Below are 24,473 nucleotides of genomic sequence, written 5' to 3'. Positions count from 1 at the left end.
TGTGTCTACATCTTACTGCAAGGCCTAATTGTTTCTATTGGTTATTTGCTCTGTCTTTGTTCGTCTCTCACCTCCATTTCTAAACATGAGGGTTTTTAATCTCACTTCAGCTTTGCTGCACCAGCAACGTTTCTTTTGGAATCCAATTGTTATTTTCATTAGATTATTGCTCAAATAGATTCAAAATGAGTCTACAATACCGGTAGTTTCAACAGACCTTCTCATTGAATTGAATAAGTAGGTGTACATGCAATTGTGATTTTCAGGGACCCTAGAGGGGTCGTTAAAATCATTTGTTATGAATATCTACGGAGGCGGACTATTTCACCACTAAAGCATAGAGTCCATTAGCTCCACCCACATTAGCTGTGGGCCAACAGGAGCTCAAAACAACACCTTTCGAGGCAGGCTGTTTCTTTCTCCCTGCCAAATCGACTCCAGTTGCAAGATTTACCCGGTCGCTGTTGCTGTTTTTGAAGACCTCTTGGAATGACATCTCAATCTGAGTCAAAAATCTGAAAGCCTGCTGAGCTTTCTCCATGAGTAGCCAGATTTTTGCTCCTTTTCTGATCTGAAGTGTAATTGTGTAATATGTTTTCTGTTTAAACGACTTTCTCATTCAAACCATTCTCCTCTATCAACCTACCTGTATCTGTTCTTACTGCCCTGCTGTGCTTAAAATCGGCAAATTACATTATGGAAATACAACACAAGATGCTATGTTTGTCGCTTGTTATTTTCTAGCTATGGAGGAGCTGGATGGAGATGAAGTGAGGGTGTCCTCCAGGGGTCGTCTTGCTGAGAGAGACATTGTGCAGGTATTACGATCATTCTGTTTAACGGCAAAGGCAGCTGCATTGAGTTTTTTTTCAGGAGGAGGGCTGCTTATATTCATGACTCAGAGTCAAACACACACGGGGTCTGTATCATACAATAGAAATCCCAATGCCTGTCTATGATGAGCCACGGAACAAGCTCTGCTTCTTGCTCAGGAGCAGATTACCCATTTCTGGGCTTCTGGTATTAATCAAAACGTAAACACAACCACTTTGGCCCCCGCACCTTCCTTTACGCCCAGTTTACTTCACTTTAGATCAAGTGCTACATATTGTTAGAATTGGGGTATCAATGTTATGCCTCTGGAAGAGAACCACCATTGTACATGCTCCTAAAAAAATACGACCAATCATGTTACAAGAACACAGACAATGCAATCTCAGACATAACCAAAAGTGGCGTGTATCTTCATGGCACTATTACAGTGTGTGTAACTGGTCGTGATGGGTAATGCTGCAAGTCGTCTTTATAGACGGCTGGTTGAGGTCTAGTCCGCCCCCGCTTTGGCTAAAGTATAATAATAACGAGCAGTAGCGATCTGTCAAAAGCGAGGAAATCTTCAGTGCTAGACCCCTTCCCAATTCTCCCATTGGTTGAGACCTGTGATGATGTCCCCTACTAAGCCCATACTGATCCACAAGAAAAAAAAAACAGGATGTTGTACTGCAATCGTCACGTTTTTCGGAATGCATGCCAGCAAGCTTTTCTGCCGGTTCTGACCCACAATCTTTGCAGTTTGAGGTGCCACACTTTGTTCCAAACAAATGCACACTGCATTTAACAATGCATGCAGCTGCGGTACGTTATAAGTATTCAATTTGAAAACTTTGTTCATCATGACATTGTATCCACATGCACAGAACTAGATGGAAAGCTTTAAAAGTCCTGAACTGCCTGACACACTTTTTGGTGCAAGGTAATGAACTTTGAAGATAACTCTGTACATAAAACAATGTGAGTTGGAAAACAAGCGGTGCAACACTCTGGTCATTCTGCTGACATTTCAATGAGCCTGCACGTCAGATGGTTACATCGTTTAGGGCGGCTCAGTGTGTCGGGGGGGCGCTCTGAAAATGTGCATAACATTTGTTGCATGAGCTCAGCAGAATTTAATATATTTATTAAATGTTAAAAAGAAATGTCATTGATCGTTGTTCTTAGGCCGTAAAATAATGTTTCCAAAAGACCTAAGCTACAGTTTGCCTCGGCTTCCAGTTTGTCCCGTTCCGAGACTACATCGACAGATCCGGCAACCAGGTCCTCAGCATGGCCCGGCTGGCAAAGGACGTCCTCGCAGAGATCCCCGACCAGCTACTGTCTTTCATGAAGAGCAGGGGGGTCGAACCCCGACCAGCCCTCTCCTCCTCGCCGCTACCGGAGCTGCACCGACACATCTGACTCCCTCCCCCAGCCCCTCATATCCCGTCTCTGCCTCCCCAACACATCTCACTGTCTCCACTCACTCTTTAAAGCAGGAGCAGAGGGATGGAGCCGGTGAGTGTCACATCACGCAGATACAGGGAGCATTCATCGGGACGGATCTTTCCTTTCTAACCCACGCCATTATGTAAATAGCATTAGCGTCTATCCCCTCCACCGGAAATGTCTTTGCACAAAAAGTTTTCCCATTTGTCCTCAGGTACACCCGTCTTAGTGTGAGACAATAAATGAAACTGAAGCCAGTCTCCAAAGGTTGGGCAATAAACGCCAGTTTTAGGTAATTGGGGAAGTAGTTTTGGCTAAGGTTTGGTTTGGGGTATTTTGTCGCCATATGGACAGGTGTTTGTTTATTCCCCGTCAGCGTTATCGAGCTGTGCCAAATGTCTTTAAAACTGATGTTGAGGCTGACAAACAATTAGTTCAGTCCGAGGAGGATTTTTAAATTGCGATGTGTGCCTCCCCAGAGGGAGTTAATAATGGGCAACACGATGCTTCTCATCAGCCAATGGCTCGACCGCCCTAGTGGCTTTGCGTGAAGGCACTTTGAACGCACCATTGGCACAATTTACATCCAACTACGTGCTCCAAGCTCGGAGTCTGTCACTCACATTATGCATATACCTATATATATATATATACCTATATATATATATATATATATATATATATATATATGTATGTACATTGTGCTTGCACTCTATGGCAATATCATAATCTTTGTGTCCCCCAGAATAAAGTGGACCGTAAATCAAGAAAAGCTCTTTTATCTATTCGTAACAATATCCAGCAACAGCTGTCAAGCTAATTCCAATTGTTAGAACATGTTTATCATCAGTAAGAAGGTCCATTAATATGGGTGTGTGTAGGGGGGGGGGGGGAGTTTTCTAGCCCACAGTATCGGACTTTCAGATGCGTGCCGTCATACAGAGGCGTTGCAATGTGGGGGTTCCGGGTCACGTGCTCATTATAACAGTCACAGACCTTCACACAGACACTCACACACACACACATCCTCCCTGTTCTCAGCGTGGGCCGAGGCCGATAGCAGATTCCTTCTCCTGCTGTTAGAGAAATGACATTCCCTCTGGCTGCCCCGCAGAGAGGAAGAGGAGGAGGAAGGAAACAATGGAGGAAAGGAGGTAGGAGTCAAGGACAGGTTTAGTGACTAGGCCATGAGCGTGAGGACTACAGAGATGGAAATAGACAAGGAAGGAGGGAAGTGGAGAGTATTTGTTTGATGCCAATCGGGGGAGATAATTGGGAATGAGTGGGTGGCAGTTAGAGTTGGTAACAGACAGGAGGATTAATACCGCAGTCTGTGTTTTATGATTTTGCTGAAAAGTCTGTGTGTGCATTTGTTTTGCAAAGGAAAACTCAAAAGAGGGAATGCACATTCTCCGAAAAGCAATAGAGCCAACCTCCAGTGGGATGTTCTCCCTATGCATGTCCCTCCCTCTCCCACTGCCATGACTCAACGTTTTTTTCCCAGTCGTAACCAGAACTGTGTGCAAAGCAGACAAAGTCTGCCTCCTAGTGTTCACCGAATATACAGCAGGGTACCTCTTTAATATGCATGACTACTGTACATTCCTATAGGAACACAAGAGCTGCAGCTCCAACTATGAGTGTGTTGTCATGTGAAACGTAACATAGTGAGGATGGCAACGGTGGCTTGGAGGGGTATTTATGCAGTTAGGTGTATATTGTAAGCGTTTTGATTTTTTCATAAACTTGTGAGTTAAATTGTCAGGTTGTTGCACACAAGAATAAATGGCCTCCGTTGTTAAAGTAGATGTTGTCATTGCAAAGGAAAAAAGAGAGGTATATCTCCAAGTATGCATCTTTCTTGTGTGAATGTTTTCAATTGTAAATTTCAGATCATCCCAGAAAACATGGCATTGTTTGTGCCCTAGGGAGGTTTTTGAAGCTAATTAACTGTAACTAACGTAGAGAAATATAGTGGTCTCTCTTTCATAAAATCACGTTCCATAAATATCCATAGTATATCTAACGATTCACTTACAACCTGTTCTGTCTGTCTTACTTAACGATACAGTAGAAGCATAAAAAACGTAATTTAATAACAATGGCCCCTAGCCGAATTCTTCAGTGAGCGTAAGTCCAAACCTGATTCTGACTGCGCTACGTCCTGCAGAAACATCTTCAGCCAGTTGGACCAGTGAATCGCCCCTTTGAGTGGGGTATGAAGATGTGGATGAGGATATGATATGGAATGTTCTTGAGGCCATGAAGAAAGAGACATGGAAGTTCTGTGTTTGTGTCAAAAAATATTATTGTATTGGGATTTTTGTGCAACGAGATTCTTTTTGTCTGTACATCATCTTTGTCTTAATATATGTATATTCAAACCACTGTGGTTTAAAAAGTTTTGGGATTTTAAATTTTATATACTGCAAGGTATTCAATGAAAACTCTTTTAATCATCATTTGCTTACTGTAGAGCTACAAACACCTTTTACAATTGTGTCTATAATAATAAATCAATATTGTATGTTAATGTTTTTGTAAACGTGAAGTTAACTGTTGTGACAAATGTGTTGTGTTTTGATATGACTCAATCATATCTCAAGTTGATGGACTGTATTACAGTAAAAGTAAAAACAACACAAAACTCATCTATTGTACTTTGTGGTTTGTCCGCAGTCACGTGACTTATGGTGACGAGCTAATTCTGTTCCGAATCCAACTAATTCCCCACAGTTTCTACAACCGTCTCTGACATCACTGTAATGAGTTTGTTGCAATAATGAAAACTGCGAGTAGCAGTAGATTATTGTTGCGAGTAGATTTTTATAGCCGTCCGGAGGGTAGGAAACAAGTGTGAAAACTTTTGATTAATTTTGAAAATATAATACATTATTGATACGTGACTGTGTTTAATATCACTAGCGCAGTGGATTCCCAGCGTATAGACAGTAGCGAAGGGGATTGAAGAACAATCTGTGACTGAAAGAAGCCTGGATGTAAACGCGCTGATAAAGGAGGCTCCTTCGGGAGCAGCTAGGATCCATGTCGAGTTCTCTGAGAGAGACGCAGGAGCAGCTGAGGAAGCGAAGCAGCTTGGTGGAATGGGACAGCAGAAAGGCTGTGAATGGGTTTCTATTGCTCTCCTGCAGCGCTGCACAACAACAAGCAACTTCTGATGTCATCGCAGAGTTCACGCACACGTTTTCTTTTTAAGTATGTGGAAAGAAGTAAGGAACAACATCTGGTAAAAACGTGTTTTTTTTCAGTTTCCTTTTTTTTCTAGAACATATGAACAAACCCGGTTTTGTAGGACTTGTGGTAAAAGGTCAGAGCAGCTGAGCTCAGGGAAACATTGGGCACACAGAGATGAAGAAAAAGAAGGGACACAGTTTGGCTAGGTCTGTGCACGCTCTCAAACAAAGGATATACTTATGTCAAAAGTCCAATGTGATTTCCTCAACCATTAAGTGGATATAATTGTATGGCCAACCGATCAGTTACGAAAGTAGCAAATGACTCCAAATAAGATACCGCAGCAAATTAACTAGTAAGTAAGTAAATATTAAAGGCAACGTAACTGTGTCGGCTTTTAAAAGGCCCAATAAAAGAAGCAGTACCAATAACAACAATGTAGCCTTTCTGTTTTTCCACTTACCTCACCACTTAGCTGCTTCATAAAACAGCTTTTTGTTGTTGTTATGGTCTCCCAGCTGAAAGGTGCCGTGGACGGGGCTGTAAACCCAAAAGGAACATGGCCAAAGTCGGCACAATCACACGCTGTGTAAATCCCTGTGACGTCTCTCTTGAGGGGCTGTGATTTCTTTTTAAAAGGGTTCATGAATACAGGTGAACATTGGAAGCACTCTCAGGTAAACATTACAAACATCTCCTACAAATTGATGGTCTAAAATAACTGCAGTCACACATTTTGAGAGAAACTCAATTTGAAACCAAACAAAAGCAGTTACCAAACTGTTTGGATGTGTTTAGGCAATAATTTCTACTTAGAAGATTTAGCAAGCATTTAGCAATCTGTGATTAGTTTCTGTTTTAAGCTATTTAAATGACTGAAGTAGGTGAATCGACATTGACTTTTGGTTTCACACACGACGATCAATGGTCTCCTGGGTAAAGGTCGTGAGGCCCATTTAAAAGCAATTTTGTAGCAAGGGCTAAGATATTTTTAAAGAGTAAGCAGTTTTTTTACAGGCCCTTTGACACAGCTAACGACGCTCATGGCACCCTTTGGCTTTATTATGAACACATGGGGCCTTCAAGTCCACATCACCCCTCCGAGACCATATGAGATAATCAGAGCAGAGCCAGAGGAAATACTATCAAGAGGGACAGCTTATGACTTCGACTCAAGACACCACTGTTCGGGTTTGACTTCTTCACGCTGGCAAAAAAGCAGCCCTACGCTTGGTCATTTAATAACTTATTTTGTATGTGTTCCTAAAGTTCAATTAACCTAGACGTATTAGTTTAATTAGGTTTGAATTTACAATTATAATTTGATACATTGAAATGATAAATGTATATGTTACCATTGAAGAGGTGGCCTTTGTTTTAATAATTTCTTGCTGAAAGAAAAAATCTTGCTAACGAAGTTATTTTATTATTGTATTGTGAGCTGGTAGTTTTTATTAAATCATCCACTGAAAAGCTGCTCTGCCCTGGCACGAGGGCGGACAATTATGCTAACAGCATACTTGGATGACATTATATCTTGTGTACTTTTTCTCAACTTCCTTAATTTCCTTGAGACTCGCCATGACCTTAATGTGAGCAGGCAGTGTAGTGTTTGACGACACATCTTAATAATTAATCTGAATAGGCATGAGACATGACTTGTAGCCATTAAACCACGCACTGGCCCCCATCATGTACATACTGAAGCAAATCTTTTTTAGCTCCGGACAGAGAGCGGGCCAAGGGGATATATAATACCCTGTTTTGGAGCTTGAATAAAAGTACAGCTTTGTTCTCTGTGTCTGTAAACGGTTTGGATTGGAACCACAGATCCAGGACTCGGAGGCATATTATTCTCTGCAGAGCTCAGCAGTAGCCATGACAGCAACATCCAAACACTGTAGCCTCTGTCTTTATAGAAAAAAAAGCAGTATTTTGGGACATGGGTACTCCTGGAAAACAACATTGCGGATGACTGAATTTTTTTTTTTACCTTTAATAGCGTAGGAGATCTCAAAAAGCTTAAGTTCAAGACAATCAAGCCAGAAACAATAAATACTATGTAAACAATTTGCTTTACTGAAAAGAGAGTGGTATCAAACACAAGACAATAAAATGAGCAGGTCTCTAGAGCTGAAGAGAAAGCTACAGTCAGGGTATAATGTGTGGTTTTCAGTTTTTTAAAGAAGCTTCAAATGGTAAGTGACGACCTGGTAAATGCTCTGAATGTTGAGCTCCATTAACTGAAACTAACTTAACTAGTTTGCTAAACCAGTGTTTCCTAAGCTTTGTTAAGATCAATCCAGGTGAAGAGGTGGTTACCCTGCATCCACAAGGACTCCTTCTTTAGCATCTCATCGCAGTTATCAATAGCCCTTAATTATACTCTGCTCTAAGGTTTACTTGAGTGTGCACGAAGCATCATTTACTGAATAAAAATCATGCGGTACTGAAGAAGACTTGGAACTAGAGATTGAGACCAATAAGTTATTTGTCAAAATGTTTACTGAGGGAATGAATCAAGTGAGAAGTAGTCCTTTTCTCAGACCTTTGTTACGACCAGAAGAGTTGCCCCATGCTGCTAAATAGAGACAATGCATGTTTAAGGCATTACGGCATTGGCTTCACTTTTCTAAACTGAAGGGTTGATGCCTGAGTGAAGTTAGTTAACCTCGCCTGAGATAAAAAGTCGACTGAAATGAAATGAAAGCCAAACAGGTGCATCTTTTATGCACCTCATCCATTTGGAACCACTCAGCAGAAAGTATTAGCAGAGACAACAAAGCAGGGACATTCATCTCACAGCAGGCATTAGGGGGATTTAGCATATTTCCAGTTCCATCCGTGGGGTTTGTGTCAGAGTGTCAAACACCCACACACACAAAGAGACAACAATGCCCCATTAGTTCCTTTAGTTGGAATATCTGCCTCAGTTACTAGCCTCCTTACACAGGCATTAAAAATTCACAACAATTATGCAATGGGATAGAAATCGGCTGTGAGAGATGAAAGATAATTGAGGACCCAAAATAGAATAAACATTCAAAATATTTAAAAAGTTTTCAAAAAATTGCTTCACACAAACCAGTGTGTTTTAAAGCAGCAGCTAGCATGTATTTGGCTGTAGAAGCTCTGCCCCCGAGGTAGGTTCAGCTGGTTCACGACCTTGACTGGCAGGTCCTGGACTTTGACCTGGATGTGTTTTTATGGGTTAGGCAACTGGTAAAAGGGAAGAGGAGCCAACAACCGGCGGACGTTTGGACACGGATGTGACACCGGATGGGGAAGCTGCGCTTAATGGCGATAGTTAGCAACATGTCATGAACGCAGTGAACTCTGTTACCTGCTGTGTGCGTCATTGTGTCTGAATTCACAGTTCATTGACCCACTGCTCCAGCCTACTCTCACTCTCTAACCTTGACACATGCCTGGACTCTCTGCTGACCAACGTGTCATGTGTTGCTTCACTCTACATCTCCTGCAGCACCTACTTTTAACACGTTGTGTATTTCACTCAATAGAAAATGAAATTTACATTGGATTTAAATCAAAGAAACTAAAAGAGTAAATGCTGTTAAGAAATAGAACCCAAGAGATACTTCACTTTTTTAGTCCGGTAGCTTGCAGTTCCACATATGTTAACTTTTTCCATAAAGTGCTGCACTGTTTGTGGTCTGCTGTTCTGAGGCCTTGAGTTTACTGATTTTGCCGTCGTCATTTTGGGCTATGGCTGTCATGAGAATGAGCAATAAGGTACGAGAGGATGTACTTTATCGTCCAATAATGTAACAGTTCGGGGGTGTTGTTTGTTAGGGTGTTGCGGCAACTCTCGAACAGTTACATTGTTCAACATAAAGTACTGCCTCAAGTACCTTATTACTTTTATAATACGGTTACCAGCGAAATTATAAATAGTAAGTAAATAGCGGCTTTTGCCGTACTTGCATGTAAAACAACATTGGGTCCCGCAACATCTTATTCATTCACATCACTCATGTCATCCAACTAAATTGTCCGGTTGCAGCAGACACTTTACCTCAGACGACTACGTAAGGAAAAGGAAAAAGGGAGCAGTGCCACAAACGGCAGCTGTTGACGTCTGTAAGAGTCGAGATGAAGGAAATAGCGAAGAAAAGTTAACTGGATTATGAGATGAATTTATTGATTTTGTTCTTTTTTGTGACAGAGTCTTTCTCCACCAACGTCAGCAAATGTAATTACAGGTAAATCTATGAGCAAATTTGTGAAGACTCTTTGAGAGAGTCTCGGATCCATTTTCTCCTGATGTGTTGACGCCTGACAGGAAGTCCACTTCCACATTGATTACGCATTTTCGCTTATAGTGAAAAAAGTCTATTATAAATATGTAGAAGGGACAGGTGACGTGGAGAAGCTGTGTACGGCTACAGAAGCTGCAGCAACCTTTAACATCTAACATTTGAGTCTAAATGGACTGTAAATTACTAAAAGAACTTCATGCTGTATTGAAGCAGACTTTAAACTTCCAATTGAGACAATAAACTTGTGTTTGCAATTTTCACAGAGGTATTAAATCATATTTTTGAACAATGCCAGTACTTAACGTTAATTAGATGGCTAAAAAAAAACACTACAGCTCAATCTTACGATCAAAAACGTCAACGCTGCACTGCAATTTGACCAACATACACTACACGCCGATAATGGTGTGTAACTAAATACAGCCTTGGAATCAGACTATAATTTAAAGCGAACATGTGTACTCACAAACATTTTCATTCAAAAAACACAACACAGGATTAGTAATATTCTAAAAAAGGTTGCAAGTATGCAAGCCTAAGCCACTTATTCCATCAGGAAGAGACTTGCAAGTGTATCTAAAAGCCAACTAAGCTCTCTAAGAAGCACATTGGACGGAGGAGCGTTGTGTTGGTGTCAGTAGTTGTGGTTGTTGGTTTGGGTGAAAGGGTCGAGTTCCTTTGCAGGTTTATTACAAACTCTTTGCGTAACTCTTGGGGGAAATATTTGTTCTGAACAACAAGCTGGGTTTTTAACAAATATGCTACTTTGCTGTTGGTACTGTGTGTCTCAGGGGAGTGTCTGAAAATAGATAGTGAGGGGGAAAACAGCAACTTTAGGTGAAAGGGTGACGTGTCCTGTATTAGAGATCTCTCCCACAGAGACCTTTTTCTTGGAAATCTCAAGGGGTGGGGGGGGGGTGAACAAAACACTGGTTATGTCACAGCCATCGACGCGTGCCCCCTCCCCCCCACACACACACACACACCTCTCCCCGCTTGATCCCATTTGCACATGACCTCACCTGACACTACACAACAAAATCTGTCTATTTTTTGCTTCAAAAAGCATTTTCGCATTTTCTCCTGTCTATTGCTTTTTGTTATCTGTCTAAAGATGAGGATAATGTGTAATTGTTCTAGCCTTACAAAAATTTGCCCAGGGACATGTTTTTCAAATATCTTGGCCAATTGCAGGCATTACAAAGTAAAGTCAATCAATCAACATAATATGCACACCTCCAGGTTTTCGTAGCTGCCGTGGAGCAGCCGAATCCAATTAGTTTGGGGGGTAGAGAAAAAGAAGTTCTGTGGACTTTGCTTAGAAACAAGCTGTAACTTAACTTGACTAGACTTGACTAGACCTCATGTATTCACCAGAGAGGGAAGTGAAGTGCTGAATGGATGCTGTAACTAACAGCGTCAGTCGGAAGACGACCAACTGGCAAGATTGGCCTTTTTGGTCCATTGGGAAGCTCCTGTAGAAATGTGAGCTTTTTCATAGTTTGCTTCCAGGACATCCACACCCTTTGTTTCTCTACAGTTCGCTACATCTTTCTTCAAAGAGGTTGTATAAAATTGACGATTGTCGAAGACACAAGATCATTGCAATTCTTCCATTTGGTTTGTACGTTCTCTACGTGCTGCATTATTGCTGACACTTCCAAAGCTGACGACCAAAGTAGTTTCATGGTTTGGTGCTAAACATCCGTACTTAATAAATCAGGGTGAGAATGTGTTGCAGAAGCAGAAACAACAGTAGCAGTATCAGAATCCTATGCAAAACAAACCCTCTCAGTGTGACATAGTATATCCTTTCACAGGGCCGCACACTGACTCTGTACTGTGCACTCAAGCACACACTGAAACACTCCTTTGGTGTTCACAAGCTGGCTGACAGTGGATCGTTTATAAGGACGCACTGAAAAGGTTATCTAACCTACGGAGGCAAATCTAATTCGGTCGGATCGGGGTGGATGTGAGTATATAATGCCCGCTCAGCTGGAGTGAAGGCAAACTTCCACTGCCGATAGCCTACAGGTATTCTTTAAAAACACTAGATGGCTCTCAGGTAACCGAGACAGAAAAGGATATCTGATTTTTAGCCTTTTAAAATTTAATCATTTATTCCTAAAGACCAAAATTACATCATACAAATAATTAATTGACAAACAATATGTATTTGTAAATGCAAACAGAAATAACACAGTGTAGAAAATCTAAACCTGTTTGAGCTATCCATGCGTCATAATAAGTTTATGATGAAAGGGATCACTAGCACACACACACACACGAACACACACAGGCCTTCCTCACCACTGGAGCCAATTGCGGCATGCCGAGCAGGCGAGCCTTCATGAAGTGCATGTGTGTGTGTTAGAGAGAGAGAGAGAGAGAGAGAGAGAGAGAGAGAGAGAGAGAGAGAGAGTTGAGGCTTAGAGCAATGCATAGACCGTGCCGCGGAGTTGCATTGCCATTACGCGCTGTTACGCACAGCTGCTTTGGAGAGGGGAGCCCGAGTCGCAGGAGGAGCGGATTGTTTTTGCAGGATTTCTCCCCTCACGCGCATACGAGTGAGTCCAAGCAGTGGTGTTCTGTCAGTTTGTGCCTGCGCGTGCTTTTGTGTCTGTTGGGTGGCACGGACCAGTGGGGCTCCGCGGAGCTGTGTTTCATGCACTGTGCTTGCTGACGAGCCCACACTATCTATAATTGCGAAATAGTGTGTTTTTTCTGTTGATCTGACTAGTTAAACTAGAGACTAGGTTAAATATGTCGTAACTCGCCTATTTATTACGCATTAATGCATGGTGATTAGCACGAGCGCTTGTTGTCAAGTCCTCTCCGATGTTACTGCATTACAGAAAGTGACTTAAGACGAGTCAAAGTGTTCCTAAAATCTTTTCCTAAACTGTTTCTCCACGTGGGGTTAGTGAAGGACCCGATCTGGGTGGAATGTTGGCGGTGGTCGGAGGGCAACAACAGTGAGACTGCACTATAACTTGCAATTTCAATAACCTAATTCAAGGTGACTTAAGTAATAATTTGAGCAACGAATCTAGAGATTTTTCTCAATGTGAGGACCTTGTGGAGCTCTCCGTGCTCCCCTTAGGAAAACGCAGCTTTTCAGCTTTACAGAAGAGGGCGCACAGTGACTGATTTTATTTTTGTTACATGCAATGTACTAGTGGCAATGTAAAGCGATTTATTTCATCATGTTTAATCATCATAAGATGCTTTTAGTATCTAGAGACACTTACAGGGCAGTAGAAGCTCATCAATGACAGCAAAAACCATTTGGCTTTAATATAAGAAGCACTGAGAAGTGGGAACCCCTACTCAGCTTGAAGTCTGAACCAGCAGTTGCAGCGTCTTCACAGAAACATGCACACATACAGTCTTCAAATTACACTTCCTTCACACATGGTTTGCTCTCCTTGTGAAGGGCCATCAGCTGCAGGCCTCTTGAACTAGAAGCAAGTACAGTGCATAGAGACAAAACATGGTGACACATTTTCAGTCTTTCTCCTGGTTTACTTATTGGGATACAGTATAATCTTGACAGGACTTTCTTGAATAAACTTCAACCCCATTTGTCTACCTGACCTTACAGTTGCTGGTTTGCCATGCTGTTTTTGTTTGGAATAATGATCACCATGATGATCAACCCATTGCGGGGAAGTTAGTTAATAAAAAGGTAATTGAAATTAAACAAAATTAGGTGGTCCAAGTCTTCTCTTTTCAATGTAGTTTTGCTATGCAGTGAAATTGAATGACACATTTTGTCAATATAATGATCAGAAACTCATTTGTTCTTTGCAGGAAGAGGAGAGAAGTCTTTTTTTGCAGAACCGATTGATCTTTGGCACAGAGCACAGGAATGGTGGATCACCTCCCGCTTGGTGAGGAGACCTTCCTGTATCATACCGACTACCCGGGGTCGGGCTATAATGGCCTCTGTCACCACGCTAATAGTGACACATTGCCGGGCATCATGGTAACCGACGCGTGCATCTACGAGCATCACCACAACAACCGCTACCAAGGGATGACTCTCTCCTCCTCCCGCCCCACCTCTGAGGATGACCTCAGCGACTCCTCCAGCCCTCGTTCCTCCGTCTGCTCTAGCCCAGAGACTTCGTCACCTCCATTGCGGCATGTTCTTAGCGCCGGCTATGAATGCAGGTGCAGTAGGAGCAGCGGGAGCTGTAGCTCCTCGGGAGGAATGAGTGAAGACAGCCTGCTTGACCTCCTACTCTCGCAAGCCTCCCTCCCTCGCAGTAGCTCTCACTCTTCATCCTTATCTTCCTCCCTATCCTCCCTGTCCTCTCCATCCCCATCTGCCCCTTTATTACCCATGGGGCTGGCCTGGGAGTCCAAAAGGGAGCAGCGGCTGACTGTCCTCCAGCAGCACGCCAAAGACGATTGCTACGAGTTCCCAGTCTTCCTAGACGGAATGCAGGATCCGGCTGCACTCCTCTTTCAACCCACCCTAGAGGAGATTGAGGAGTTCCTCGAGGAGAACATGGTGGTGGCATTGGAGAAAGAAAAAGAGCGGAGCGATGAGGGGATGTCAGCAATGCCAGAGAACATTGAGGCAAAGGGTTCAATGACTATGGCAGGAGAACTATTATTGGAGTCACGGAATTTGGATCAGACTGTTCCTGTGGCTCATTCTGCGCTCGCCTCCAACACAGAGACCAAAGATGCCCCCTGTGCCTTGGACATGGACAGCTTACCATCAGCAGTGCATTGTAGTTCTCCACGTAGTGTTGACGAGATCAAACATGAGGATTGTAGCTCACCACCGGCCTCATCGGAAGCAACCAACGCCTCCAGCGTGCCTGTCATCCTACAAATCCAGCCCATCCAGATCAAACAAGAACCCGCCCCGAGTGTCATCTCAGATGCTGTGACCCAGAAAACCCAACCCCAGCCAACCCAGGCCCTGTCAGACATTAAAATCGCCCAACTCCTGGTCAACATCCAGGGACAGACCTTTGCCTTGGTGCCTCAGCTGCTTTCGTCGACAAACATTAACAACTCAAGTAAGAATTGGAGCACCATCTCTCCCAAATTTGTCCGGATCGCGCCGGTACCCATAGCCGCCAAACCAACTGGTCTTGGGGAAGGAGGGTTAGGCGGCGGATCAAATGCGGGGGTCCTCGTTGGAGGTCAGAGGTACCAGAAGAACGCAGCAGCGGACCTCATTAAAATGCACAAGTGCTCTTTTCCTGGCTGTAATAAGATGTACACAAAGAGCAGCCACCTTAAAGCCCACCTTAGGAGGCACACAGGGGAGAAGCCCTTTGCCTGCACTTGGCCCGGCTGTGGATGGAGGTGAGCAAAAACAAGTGTTCGTTTTTTTAACCAAATCATATGAGGATGCTGATGTGAGCAGCCATGGACTTTAAAAAGCTGCACTGAGTGAAATTAGTTTTGCCTGTTGTGAACAGCAATTATGGGAAGAAAACATTTTAATTCCTCATTAGCGCCATTATATGGAACCGTTTTATGGATTTTGTTGAACTGCGAGCTGAAATGAGATGTGGGAAAGTCAAATTATCTTAAAGGTTGCTTTTATCAGACTCAAAAACCTTCATTTTATTACATTACATGTCATTCAGCTGATACTTTTATCTAAAGCGATTTACAACAATCGCATTTCATCATTAGCTCTTACAAATACTCAATTGGGAAGTTTTTTAAACTTGGGTTTGCTCATGTGACCTTTAAAGCCAAATTTTTACAACGTTAATAAAAAGACATGCAAAATTCCCTTCGTAAAAACATTGACTCTAACATGGCAATAATTCTGTTCTGGAAATGTATGAAGATAAGATAAGATAAAATACTCCTTTATTAGTTCCACAATGGGGGAATTCACAGGATCGCGGTAGGAAAGTGGACAGGGCACACAAGATAATACAAGACAAGAGCAGCAGTAATAAGTAAGTTAGTAAAAAATGGTAATAGAAGACTAAATTAAATTTAATGAATCATATGCATTTTTAATGTCTATGATTGAGTAGATGTGAGATGATGAATTGGGTGATATATCAGTTCAAAACATTTACATGTAATCTCTCCGCTTATCTTCAATTTATGGATGTGAGGGGATCGTGAAAGGGTTAATCTGGAAGAAAACTACACCCAATCACATTCACGATTGGTTCTACATGCTGGCTGTGTGTCTCCGCTATCTGTGTGTTTTTGTACCATGGTTCAAGTTGGAGATTAGATAGAATGCCTTTTGAAGTTTTCTAGATGCAGACTTTGCCCCCTGCTAGTTATTCCACTTGTTTGCTTACTGTCTGCAACAACTTTACCCACACACAAATACACACACTTGCACGTACATTCACGCAGTGAACAATCAAGCTCAAAGTTTGCTACTTTATATGTGTACAATCATTGCTTTTCATTTAGAATTTGGGCAGGGGTAGGGTTGTGTTCAGCCAAACAACAGGTTAAATTGTGCATTAGGTGAGGTTAGAATTTATATTAGCTTTTGGTGAGGAGAGTAACACCACAGTCTGTGAGGATGCTACACTGAAAAACTTCATCGACTCAATAACCTAAATTTGAGTTATGTCCTGGTTTACATGAAATAAATTGAAACCATTTACTGTTATTCTATACTAAATAAAATAGCAAATCATTTTCAACACATTTTTAAAAGCTGTTTCATTGCAAATGTGTGTTTTGTTCGCCATGCATTTTGTAGCATGAACTTCTGTCCCCTGTGTAAAGCGATCAAGATGATGCTTAATTACACATTTTGGGGACCATGTTTAGCCATTTAATTTCATGCTAAGCTAAACTAATCAGCTCAAGGTCCAGATATTACATTACCAATATTCTCTAAAAAAAATGAACAGACTTTGCATTTCCCAAAAACCAAGGATGTTTCGGGTATAATACCAGAAAAAGGGCAGGTTCGAACAAACATGGGACAGATTGGTGGTTTTAGAGTTGCTCTTTGGTTTAGCTTGTTACCCAAGATAATGGTTTGCACGAAAATACTGTGATAGATTTGGTTTTGGACAATAGGTTGCATTTTCTCTCCTCCCAAAACTGCACTTCCAGTCTTCACATGACAGCAGCAAGCAGCTTGCTCCTCTATCCAGGAAATGGGGGTGAGCCAGGGAGTAAGGCTCCTCTTACCATCTGTAACTGTAAAAGGGATCCATGTGTTTGCCCCTCTGAAGCACAGAGTATGTTATTTGCTTCGTATAACTCAGTGGATGATATATTTCTTTCTTCTTCTTTTGAAAAGCTTTTTTTTATCCTTCTCTTTCTCTGGCTGTAGTTTATGGGTATGCTCAGGTTAAGATCTGAATGCACAGACGGATTCAGATGGCAACACTTGAAAGGAAAACATGCAGGCAACAGTATTTTCAGATGAGACTTGCATGTAGACTCAGGTGTGAGTTTTTTCTCTTTTTTTGCATTGACCTGGAACCCAAACACTTTTCTGTAATAACACTGCAGCTGTCTTCGGGCCACTGAAGTGTTGTCCTTGTCAGCCAATGCATCCGTTGTTACAACAAGACACCATTGTTGGGTAGCGACGGAGCTGTCACTGTTTGATATAGCGACCAACTTGGACAATCCGCTCAGCTGACTTAACGGCGCTCCAGAAAAAGGCCGGTGTTGGAGCTAGAAAGCATCCAGTGTCCTCAGGACAAACTGAGGAAATCAGTTAGTCTGGTTTAAAGACATTTTTAGGTTAAGAGGTTCTATTGATTTGTACTGTCACGCATGAATGCGATAAAACATGGCGACGGAAGACGTGAGTGTCTTTGAGCTGAGGTTCCAATCTAAACTAAAAACACATAGCAAAGGACAATACAAGGCCTCGGATGAACTCTTCCACACTATGTGCGCTTGCCAATATCTGTAGTTACTGTAATTTGCCAGGTGTGTCAACTCACCTGATGGCCTCACCCCGACGAGTCTGTGATTTCACTGGACTCTGACTGGCTACAGAGCTAAGAGCGCAGTGTAGGGACAAGCCAGAACACAGCCTGCACAGGTGTTTCCCACGGCGCACACTCTAAGATGCATACTATGTGCTGCACTGCTGCCCCACCAAGATGCCCCGAGCACTTGTGGTGCAAGTGAAAAACTAGGAGAACTGGCACATGATCTATTCCATCCCCCCTAAAAATCCTAATCGGTGTATAAGTCGTTGTAGTTCGGCGCAGTCCCAGATTGGAGTCTGTAGAATAGCTGCATGGATTGTATCATGCCCCGACTTGAAGCTGATATAGTACAGCTTTAGAGTGTAAGATGTGCATGTGCGTCTCGCACAGATTTCCAAAAGCAACAAATGGAGAGCGTGGAGCTTAAAAAGACAGACTTTTACCTAAACATTGACATCCTTCTTGGTGTAGATTAAGTAACTTTGCTAATGCTTTGCACCTGTAGAGACACGTATGCAACAGATATTTTGACACAAAGTCATTTTGCCTGGAGGGGCCTTGATGAAGAAAGCATTTGGGTCCGCCCAAAGCTGCATATTTTTGTATTTAGTATGGATCAAATGTAATTGGTGGCTTAAAGTGACAAACCTAAAGATCACTATAATCCAACTGCTGTTAACTGCAGCTTAAAAGACTGTGAAAGGCACAGTTTGTGGCATTTAATATCAATAAGTAATATTTTCTTTTGTTTACAATCTGAATAATGGGCGTTTAATGTTTTTCTGTCCGCCATTAGGTTGTCATACTCCTGGAATCAAGTGAAGTTTCAGTCATTTTTTGTTTTCACCCTGCAACTTGACTGTTTTGGTCCATTACCATCTCTCTTATCCAATAGGAGAAGGCAGCAGATTTTCTCCAAAAAGCTCATATAAACTTGTATGTTAACTTTCCAGCACCAAAGATACAAAGTTAGCAAACTACTAGTGGATAAAAGGGAACTAAAGCTGCTGAAAACAAACTGATAGATAAGGTCTTTGCAGAAAGCAGTAAATGTTATATCCTTTATGATCAACCCCAAGGTCAAAATAAATGTTTCCCTTTTTTGTTAAATATATCGTTTTATAGGCAAAATTTACCATAACTTAAACCTGCAGGTTGCCCTAATGAGCAAGTATATTTTCATTTTCTACAGATGGAAATCAGCTATAAAGCCCTACAACTCAGCAATATAAATATGCGTGTCATAGATCTAGACAGTTACTGTTCCTTAGAAGTGGACTGAATTTACACTTGTGCATATTTACAAGTGATGCATATTTAGGTTGTATGCATGTGGCTTGTCATAAGAATATCTCAACAGCTAAAAGATAGACATTCATGGTCCCCAGAAAATAAATCTTTAAGAAGCCAAGCATTTCCAATTTGGGGATTTTGGTCATTTTTTCATTTGATGGATTTGATGGATTCCCCAAAAATTGGGTACAACACTAATTTCCCATCGGGATTGTATGCAATAACTATTGTGACACCTTCATTTAATCTCTGCATCTATCATCAGGTTCTCATTTGAAAATGTTGCTAAACCTCAGGGTGGTAGCCTTGTCTACAGGGACGTACAGAGACACAACTTCAGCCACAGACTTTGAGATGGTTTCCAGTACTCTTTATTGAAAGTCTCTGACGGGGCCACAGCATGACAAAATGTCATGGTAGAGGACCAGACAATAAATACTAACGGTACTAATGGATCGATAGAATTTACCTCATCAAACTCAAGTAAAGTCTCACAAGGTTACTAGTATGGCGATCCAGTCAACATGAAACCAGATAGATGAGAAAAGCAGTTAATACCACTTCATATATTTGACTCATTCACAGTTACTTTTATTTTAAAGTGAGACTGTAATAGTTCTTCTTTTAACTAAGTAACATTGGGTTACTCTGTCATGCATAATGACAGACAGACTTTCACCAAAATGATTCAGCACCGAAACCATGTGAAGGCACTATTAAACTGCATAGAGGCTGTTTATCACGCTAGATTTAAGTGTTATCTGAGCTTGCTGTTGTTCGTTGTCCTTTATCTAAGTGTAACAATCATTAGGAAATGGTACAAGCCCAAGTCCATAACACATGCAAATAAAAAAGGAAAACGTACCAAAACCAGCAGTGACTCAACAACTCTGTTGGTCATCCTCTTTTTATTAGACCATTAAAATGATGAATAGGCCGGGTGTTTAATGCACGTCGAGAGTGGAATTGCTTTGAAATAACTGTGAGCAACATCTCTTTGTGAGTTATTGCCCTCTCTACTTAAGCCTGCTACTGCTACTTCAAAACTAAATCTTTCAAATCTATCTTACAGATTAATATGATCTGATATGAACAGCTTTACTATATATATATATATATACATACAGGGATGCACACATACACGCAAATCATATCAAGCATATCAAACACTTAACCCTTCACTGTTATGACACCCAAAGCTGACCAGAGCCCATAGAGACCAGAGCAAAGCTGGCCAGGAATAGATTTGGTTTGGCTCTTTAACTTCAAAGAGAAGAAGTAGTGCAAAACACATGTTCAAAATGCCCTCACATAAAGCAAGCCATGGGTTTTGTTTCCATTGGCTGATCAGAGCGTGACAATAGAAAGTGCAGTAAATTTAAGCATAGAAGTAGGAGTATTTCAAAATGACAGAGCAACAATCAAATTCAGCGGTGAAATTCGGTGAGAGCTTCTATCGACTGCGATTAGGAAATAAAACAGTAACGGTGACAGGTGGGATTAAAGCGATCCCTATTGTTCCAAATATCTTGCTTCAAAACCATTATGCTTTATATTCTGTGTTTTCCTTCTGACAGGTTCTCCCGGTCCGATGAGCTCTCCCGCCACCGGCGCTCCCACTCGGGAGTGAAACCATACCAGTGCATTGTCTGCGAAAAGAAGTTTGCCCGCAGCGACCACCTGTCCAAACACCTCAAAGTCCACCGCTTTCCAAGAAGCAGCAGGACAGGGCGCTCTGCAAACTGACTCTTCTGACCCGACTCTGACAGACTGCCGCTGAGTGGGCACGCGTGTGTGTGTGTGTGTGTGTGTGTGTGTCTGTGACAAAAAAGAGAGTGGACGAGTTAGGCGGGGTTAAAAGTCCAAACGCCTTTTAAAGAGGTTCGTGCAGGAGCTGTCGTTCGTTTGTGTCCAATTGTGTGTACACGTGACGTACATCCATGGTACTGTGCTAATTTATTGGGTGACAAGGAAAAAAGTGAAGAAACTAAAGTAAGACATACAACTGTTACTTGACCCAACATCCTTACAGGTGGAATAAGCTTATTGTACATGACAATTTATTTCCTTAGTTTTGTCACTCAAATAATTAAGCTGATCTAATTTGATGAAAGATTTGCTACTGAAATGTGTGTTGTTGTAATTTACTAGCCTCAAAAGCCTTTTTAAAAATGCTTTGCAAAGGGGTCTGTTTCTATTTAAAAGTTTTATTTTTTGTACCTTCCTGGAGCCAAATGTTGTTTAGCAGAAACGCATCACCTGATGTCTTGAATTTCAATTACAAGGATACAGGGAGGTTTTGGGGACTAATTCTTCCCCATTGACAGCCGAGTGAATGATGTGCCAACATTCCTGTAGCTTTGAAAAAGTGTCTCTGTTGCCTTTGCGTCTCAATACAGGATAAAAACACTGAATTAACCTTGAACAAAAAGGAGAATATTCATGTTGAAAAACGTCTCTCGGTTACGTGTGTAACCTTCGTTCCCTGAAGGGAACGAGACGCTGCGTATAAACGCTGTGGGAACGCCTCTGCGTGACCGCGTCATGAAGCACGTGTGAAATCTAACCAATGGCGAGCTGGTACGTCATACGCGGGCGACGCCGGGACCAGGGCGCTATAAAGGGACCCGAAGGGCAGGACCATTCATCTCTGAAAGGCCGAATCAAGTGCAACGGGCAGGCCGGGAGTATGGCAAAGTTTACGCAGCGTCTCGTTCCCCTCAGGGAACGAAGGTTACATACGTAACCCGAGAGACGTTCCCTCTCAGGGAACTCGTGCTGCGTGGGAACCCAATACCCACTCCACCATATGAGCAAGTGACCGTGGTGTGAAGTTAAGACGCACACTCAGACGAGAGCACCTGTGCTCCAGGCGTAGAGTTAAGGTCAAGGCGGTAAAACCTTACGAACGTGTGGGGAGAGGACCAGCCTGCCGCCATGCAAACGTCGTGTAGCGATACTTTTCCCGACAACAGGGCTGCCATACCCCTAGTAGAATGGGCCCGGACAGCCAAAGGTGCGGGCTGGCCGGCCGATTCATAAGCAAGTGTGATGGCCTCAACCACCCACTTGCTCATCCTCTGCTTAGTCACCGGGTCGCCAGTATTGGGGGGCCCGAAGCAGACGAACAGCTGTTCGGAGAGCCTACACAGGGAGGTCCTGTGGACGTACAGGTCTAGGGCTCTCACTGGGCAGAGGAGGTTAAGCTTCGCCTGGTCCGACGTCAGGAACGGGGGAGGACAGAAAGCCTGCAGCACAATAGGCCCGACCGTAGTGGACGGGACCTTAGGAATATAGCCGGGGGAAGGAAGTAAGAACGCCTTCACCATACCGGGTGCAAATTCCAAGCACGATGGGGCCACCGAGTGGGCTTGCATATCTCCTACTCTTTTGAGGGAAGAAATAGCAAGCAGGAAGAGGGTCTTAAGAGCCACATACTTCACTGCGACCTACGCCATGGTCTGGAAGGGAGCACCGGAGAGACCCTCTAGTACGATGGCCAAGTCCCAGGACGGAACTCTAGTGCTGGCTGCTGGCTGCTGGCCTCAGCCTCAGCGTGCCACGAAGGAAGCGGGATACTAGTGGGTGTCTCCCCAGAGAGCGCCCGTCTAGTGGGGCATGGGATGCCGACAGGGCCGCCACATATACCTTGATGGTGGACGGAGATGAACCTGTGGCAAAACGCTCCTGCAGGAACTCCAGTACTGAAAGGACTAGGCAATTAACTGGGTCCAGCTGTCGTTGCCCACACCAAGTGGCAAAGAGCTTCCATCTACCGGCATACGCCTTCCTCGTGGCGGGGGCTCTGGAGTGGAGGATGGTCTCCACGACTTCGGTCGAGAGCCCGGCTCCTAGGAGGCGGGTCCGCTCGAGGGCTACGCCGATGGTTTCCATAGCGAAAAAAAAGCGAACCTCCGGAACTCCCGGTCCTGTGGAACGATGAGATAGTGGCTGTAATAGCCCGACTCTCTGTCTGGGGGAAGAGCTCGTTCTGAGGCTTCCAACCGCAGCAGGGTCTCTTCTCGCTCTGATACACGAGCCTGCTGGGGGCCTACCAGGGTGGGTAGTACCCTGCGAAGTCGAGGGGGCCGTTGAGATACATGGAGGAGGGCTCGCGCTCCCAAAAAGCCTCTCACGGGCACCGGCCTCTCGGGGCTAGCTGAGCGTGCTCCACGCCCAAGCAGACGACGCATAGGGCGTGCGAGTCCCTGCCCGTAATAAAACAGGTGCAATTGGGGGCACGCTGCACATACCGCTCAGCCATTACTATGTGGAAAAACTTCACACGCACTAGATCAGTGTTTCTCAACTGGTGGGGGTCGCGGACCCGTTCGTAGTGGGTCGCGGACCTTTGCATGGGAAAAAAAAAAAAAAAAAAAATTATCCCGTGATTTTATTTTGAAGGGACTTTTTGCAGCGGAGCTTCGTCTTTTTTTCCGGCTCGTCAGTCCGTCAGCGCGGCAATTAGAACGCGGAAGTCGACACCGCTAGCACCCCCCGTTGACAGATTGAATTGGGTCGCGGCTTGTCACTAAGGGGGAAAGGTGGGTCCCAGAGCCAGACAAGTTGAGAACCACTGCACTAGATGAAGGCACAGAGATGAATAGTCCTGCCCTTCGGGTCCCTTTATAGCGCCCTGGTCCCGGCGCCGCCCGCCTATGACGTACCAGCTCGCCATTGGTTAGATTTCACACGTGCTTCATGACGCGGTCACGCAGAGGCGGTCACGCAAAGGCGGTCCCACAGCGTTTTTACGCAGCTCGAGTTCCCTGAGAGGGAACTGTTCACCAGCAAGCATCATGTCACTATGTAATTTGCACTTGCAACCACGAAATATTTGTATCGTTACAGTCTTTTTTTGGATCAAAACCCAATTTGGGTGCAGCCACAACCAATGATTATCTACATATTATTTGAATCCGACCAATGTTCACAACAAGTATTTACAGAGGCAACATGATAACGTTGTTTTTTGTGATCCCATAATCATTACTTTGTCATTTTAATTATTAGAAGTGGCACATGTAAAGGCTTATGGTCTTGATGTATTAAATTTCCTGCCTCCTTCCAAATCAAGTTTATTTTGTCCCTGTTTGATGTAAATACAGATGCGTGAAATTAAAGCATTTACATATTTAAATATAAGTTGATTAATTTTCGCACTTGCCGATGCTTGAAATAAATGCTCCGTTTCAATATCAAATAAGAATCACCCCAGATAAACCTCATTTAAATGTATATTCTATATGAATGAACAGTGGCCCCTGTTGTCACAGAATGCCAAAGCAGGATATTTACATTGCAAGACATAAAGGACTCACCACCATAATCGACTGGTCGTAGAGTAAAGCCTTGGTTATTCTCCCGAATGGATGCGTATACGGTCTGCTTGGAGGAGGGGTTCGGATACGAAGTACATTGCTTCGCTCACGCTTGTAACTTTTTGGAGGTTTGGACCAATCTGGACCGAGCACCACAGCAACATATTTTGAGTATGGTATAAAGAAAATTGGAAATCATT

At 43.2% G+C, this 24,473-nt stretch overlaps 2 protein-coding genes across 3 annotated transcripts in view; both read left to right on the top strand.

Moving 5' to 3' along the window:
* The window catches only part of LOC119223277 (copine-9-like), a 71,289-nt gene extending 68,368 nt beyond the window's left edge, over positions 1-2,921 (top strand). The window contains exons 19-20 of the mRNA XM_037480492.2: positions 745-818; positions 2,053-2,921. Coding sequence (XP_037336389.2) covers positions 745-818; positions 2,053-2,235 — 257 coding nt within the window. The 3' untranslated portion in view covers positions 2,236-2,921. The remainder of the gene's footprint in view (positions 1-744; positions 819-2,052) is intronic.
* A 9,216-nt stretch (positions 2,922-12,137) lies between these two features.
* Positions 12,138-20,769, top strand: LOC119223284 (Krueppel-like factor 15). 2 transcript variants are annotated; one of them, XM_037480504.2, is made up of 4 exons: positions 12,138-12,307; positions 13,345-13,428; positions 13,554-15,071; positions 20,530-20,769. In XM_037480504.2, exons 3-4 carry the CDS (start codon positions 13,612-13,614, stop codon positions 20,696-20,698), a joined length of 1,629 nt encoding a protein of 542 aa, XP_037336401.2. In that variant the 5' UTR covers positions 12,138-12,307; positions 13,345-13,428; positions 13,554-13,611; the 3' UTR covers positions 20,699-20,769. The 2 variants fall into 2 exon arrangements, with proteins under 2 accessions (XP_037336401.2, XP_037336402.2); XM_037480505.2 differs by lacking the exon at positions 13,345-13,428.
* The last annotated feature ends 3,704 nt before the right edge of the window (positions 20,770-24,473 follow it).

Source organism: Pungitius pungitius, chromosome 1 (genome assembly GCF_949316345.1).
Source record: "Pungitius pungitius chromosome 1, fPunPun2.1, whole genome shotgun sequence".
NCBI classification, from domain to species: Eukaryota; Metazoa; Chordata; class Actinopteri; order Perciformes; family Gasterosteidae; genus Pungitius; species Pungitius pungitius.
The sequence above is the reverse complement of the archived record's forward strand: the minus strand, read 5'-3'. Positions and strand labels throughout refer to the sequence as shown.

Coding starts and splice junctions, on each gene's coding strand:
- LOC119223284 (XM_037480505.2), top strand. CDS start 13,612: ATGGTGGATCACCTCCCGCTTGGTGAGGAGACCTTCCTGTATCATACC. Junction 15,072..20,529: donor TGGCCCGGCTGTGGATGGAG/GTGAGCAAAAAC, acceptor TCCTTCTGACAG/GTTCTCCCGGTCCGATGAGC.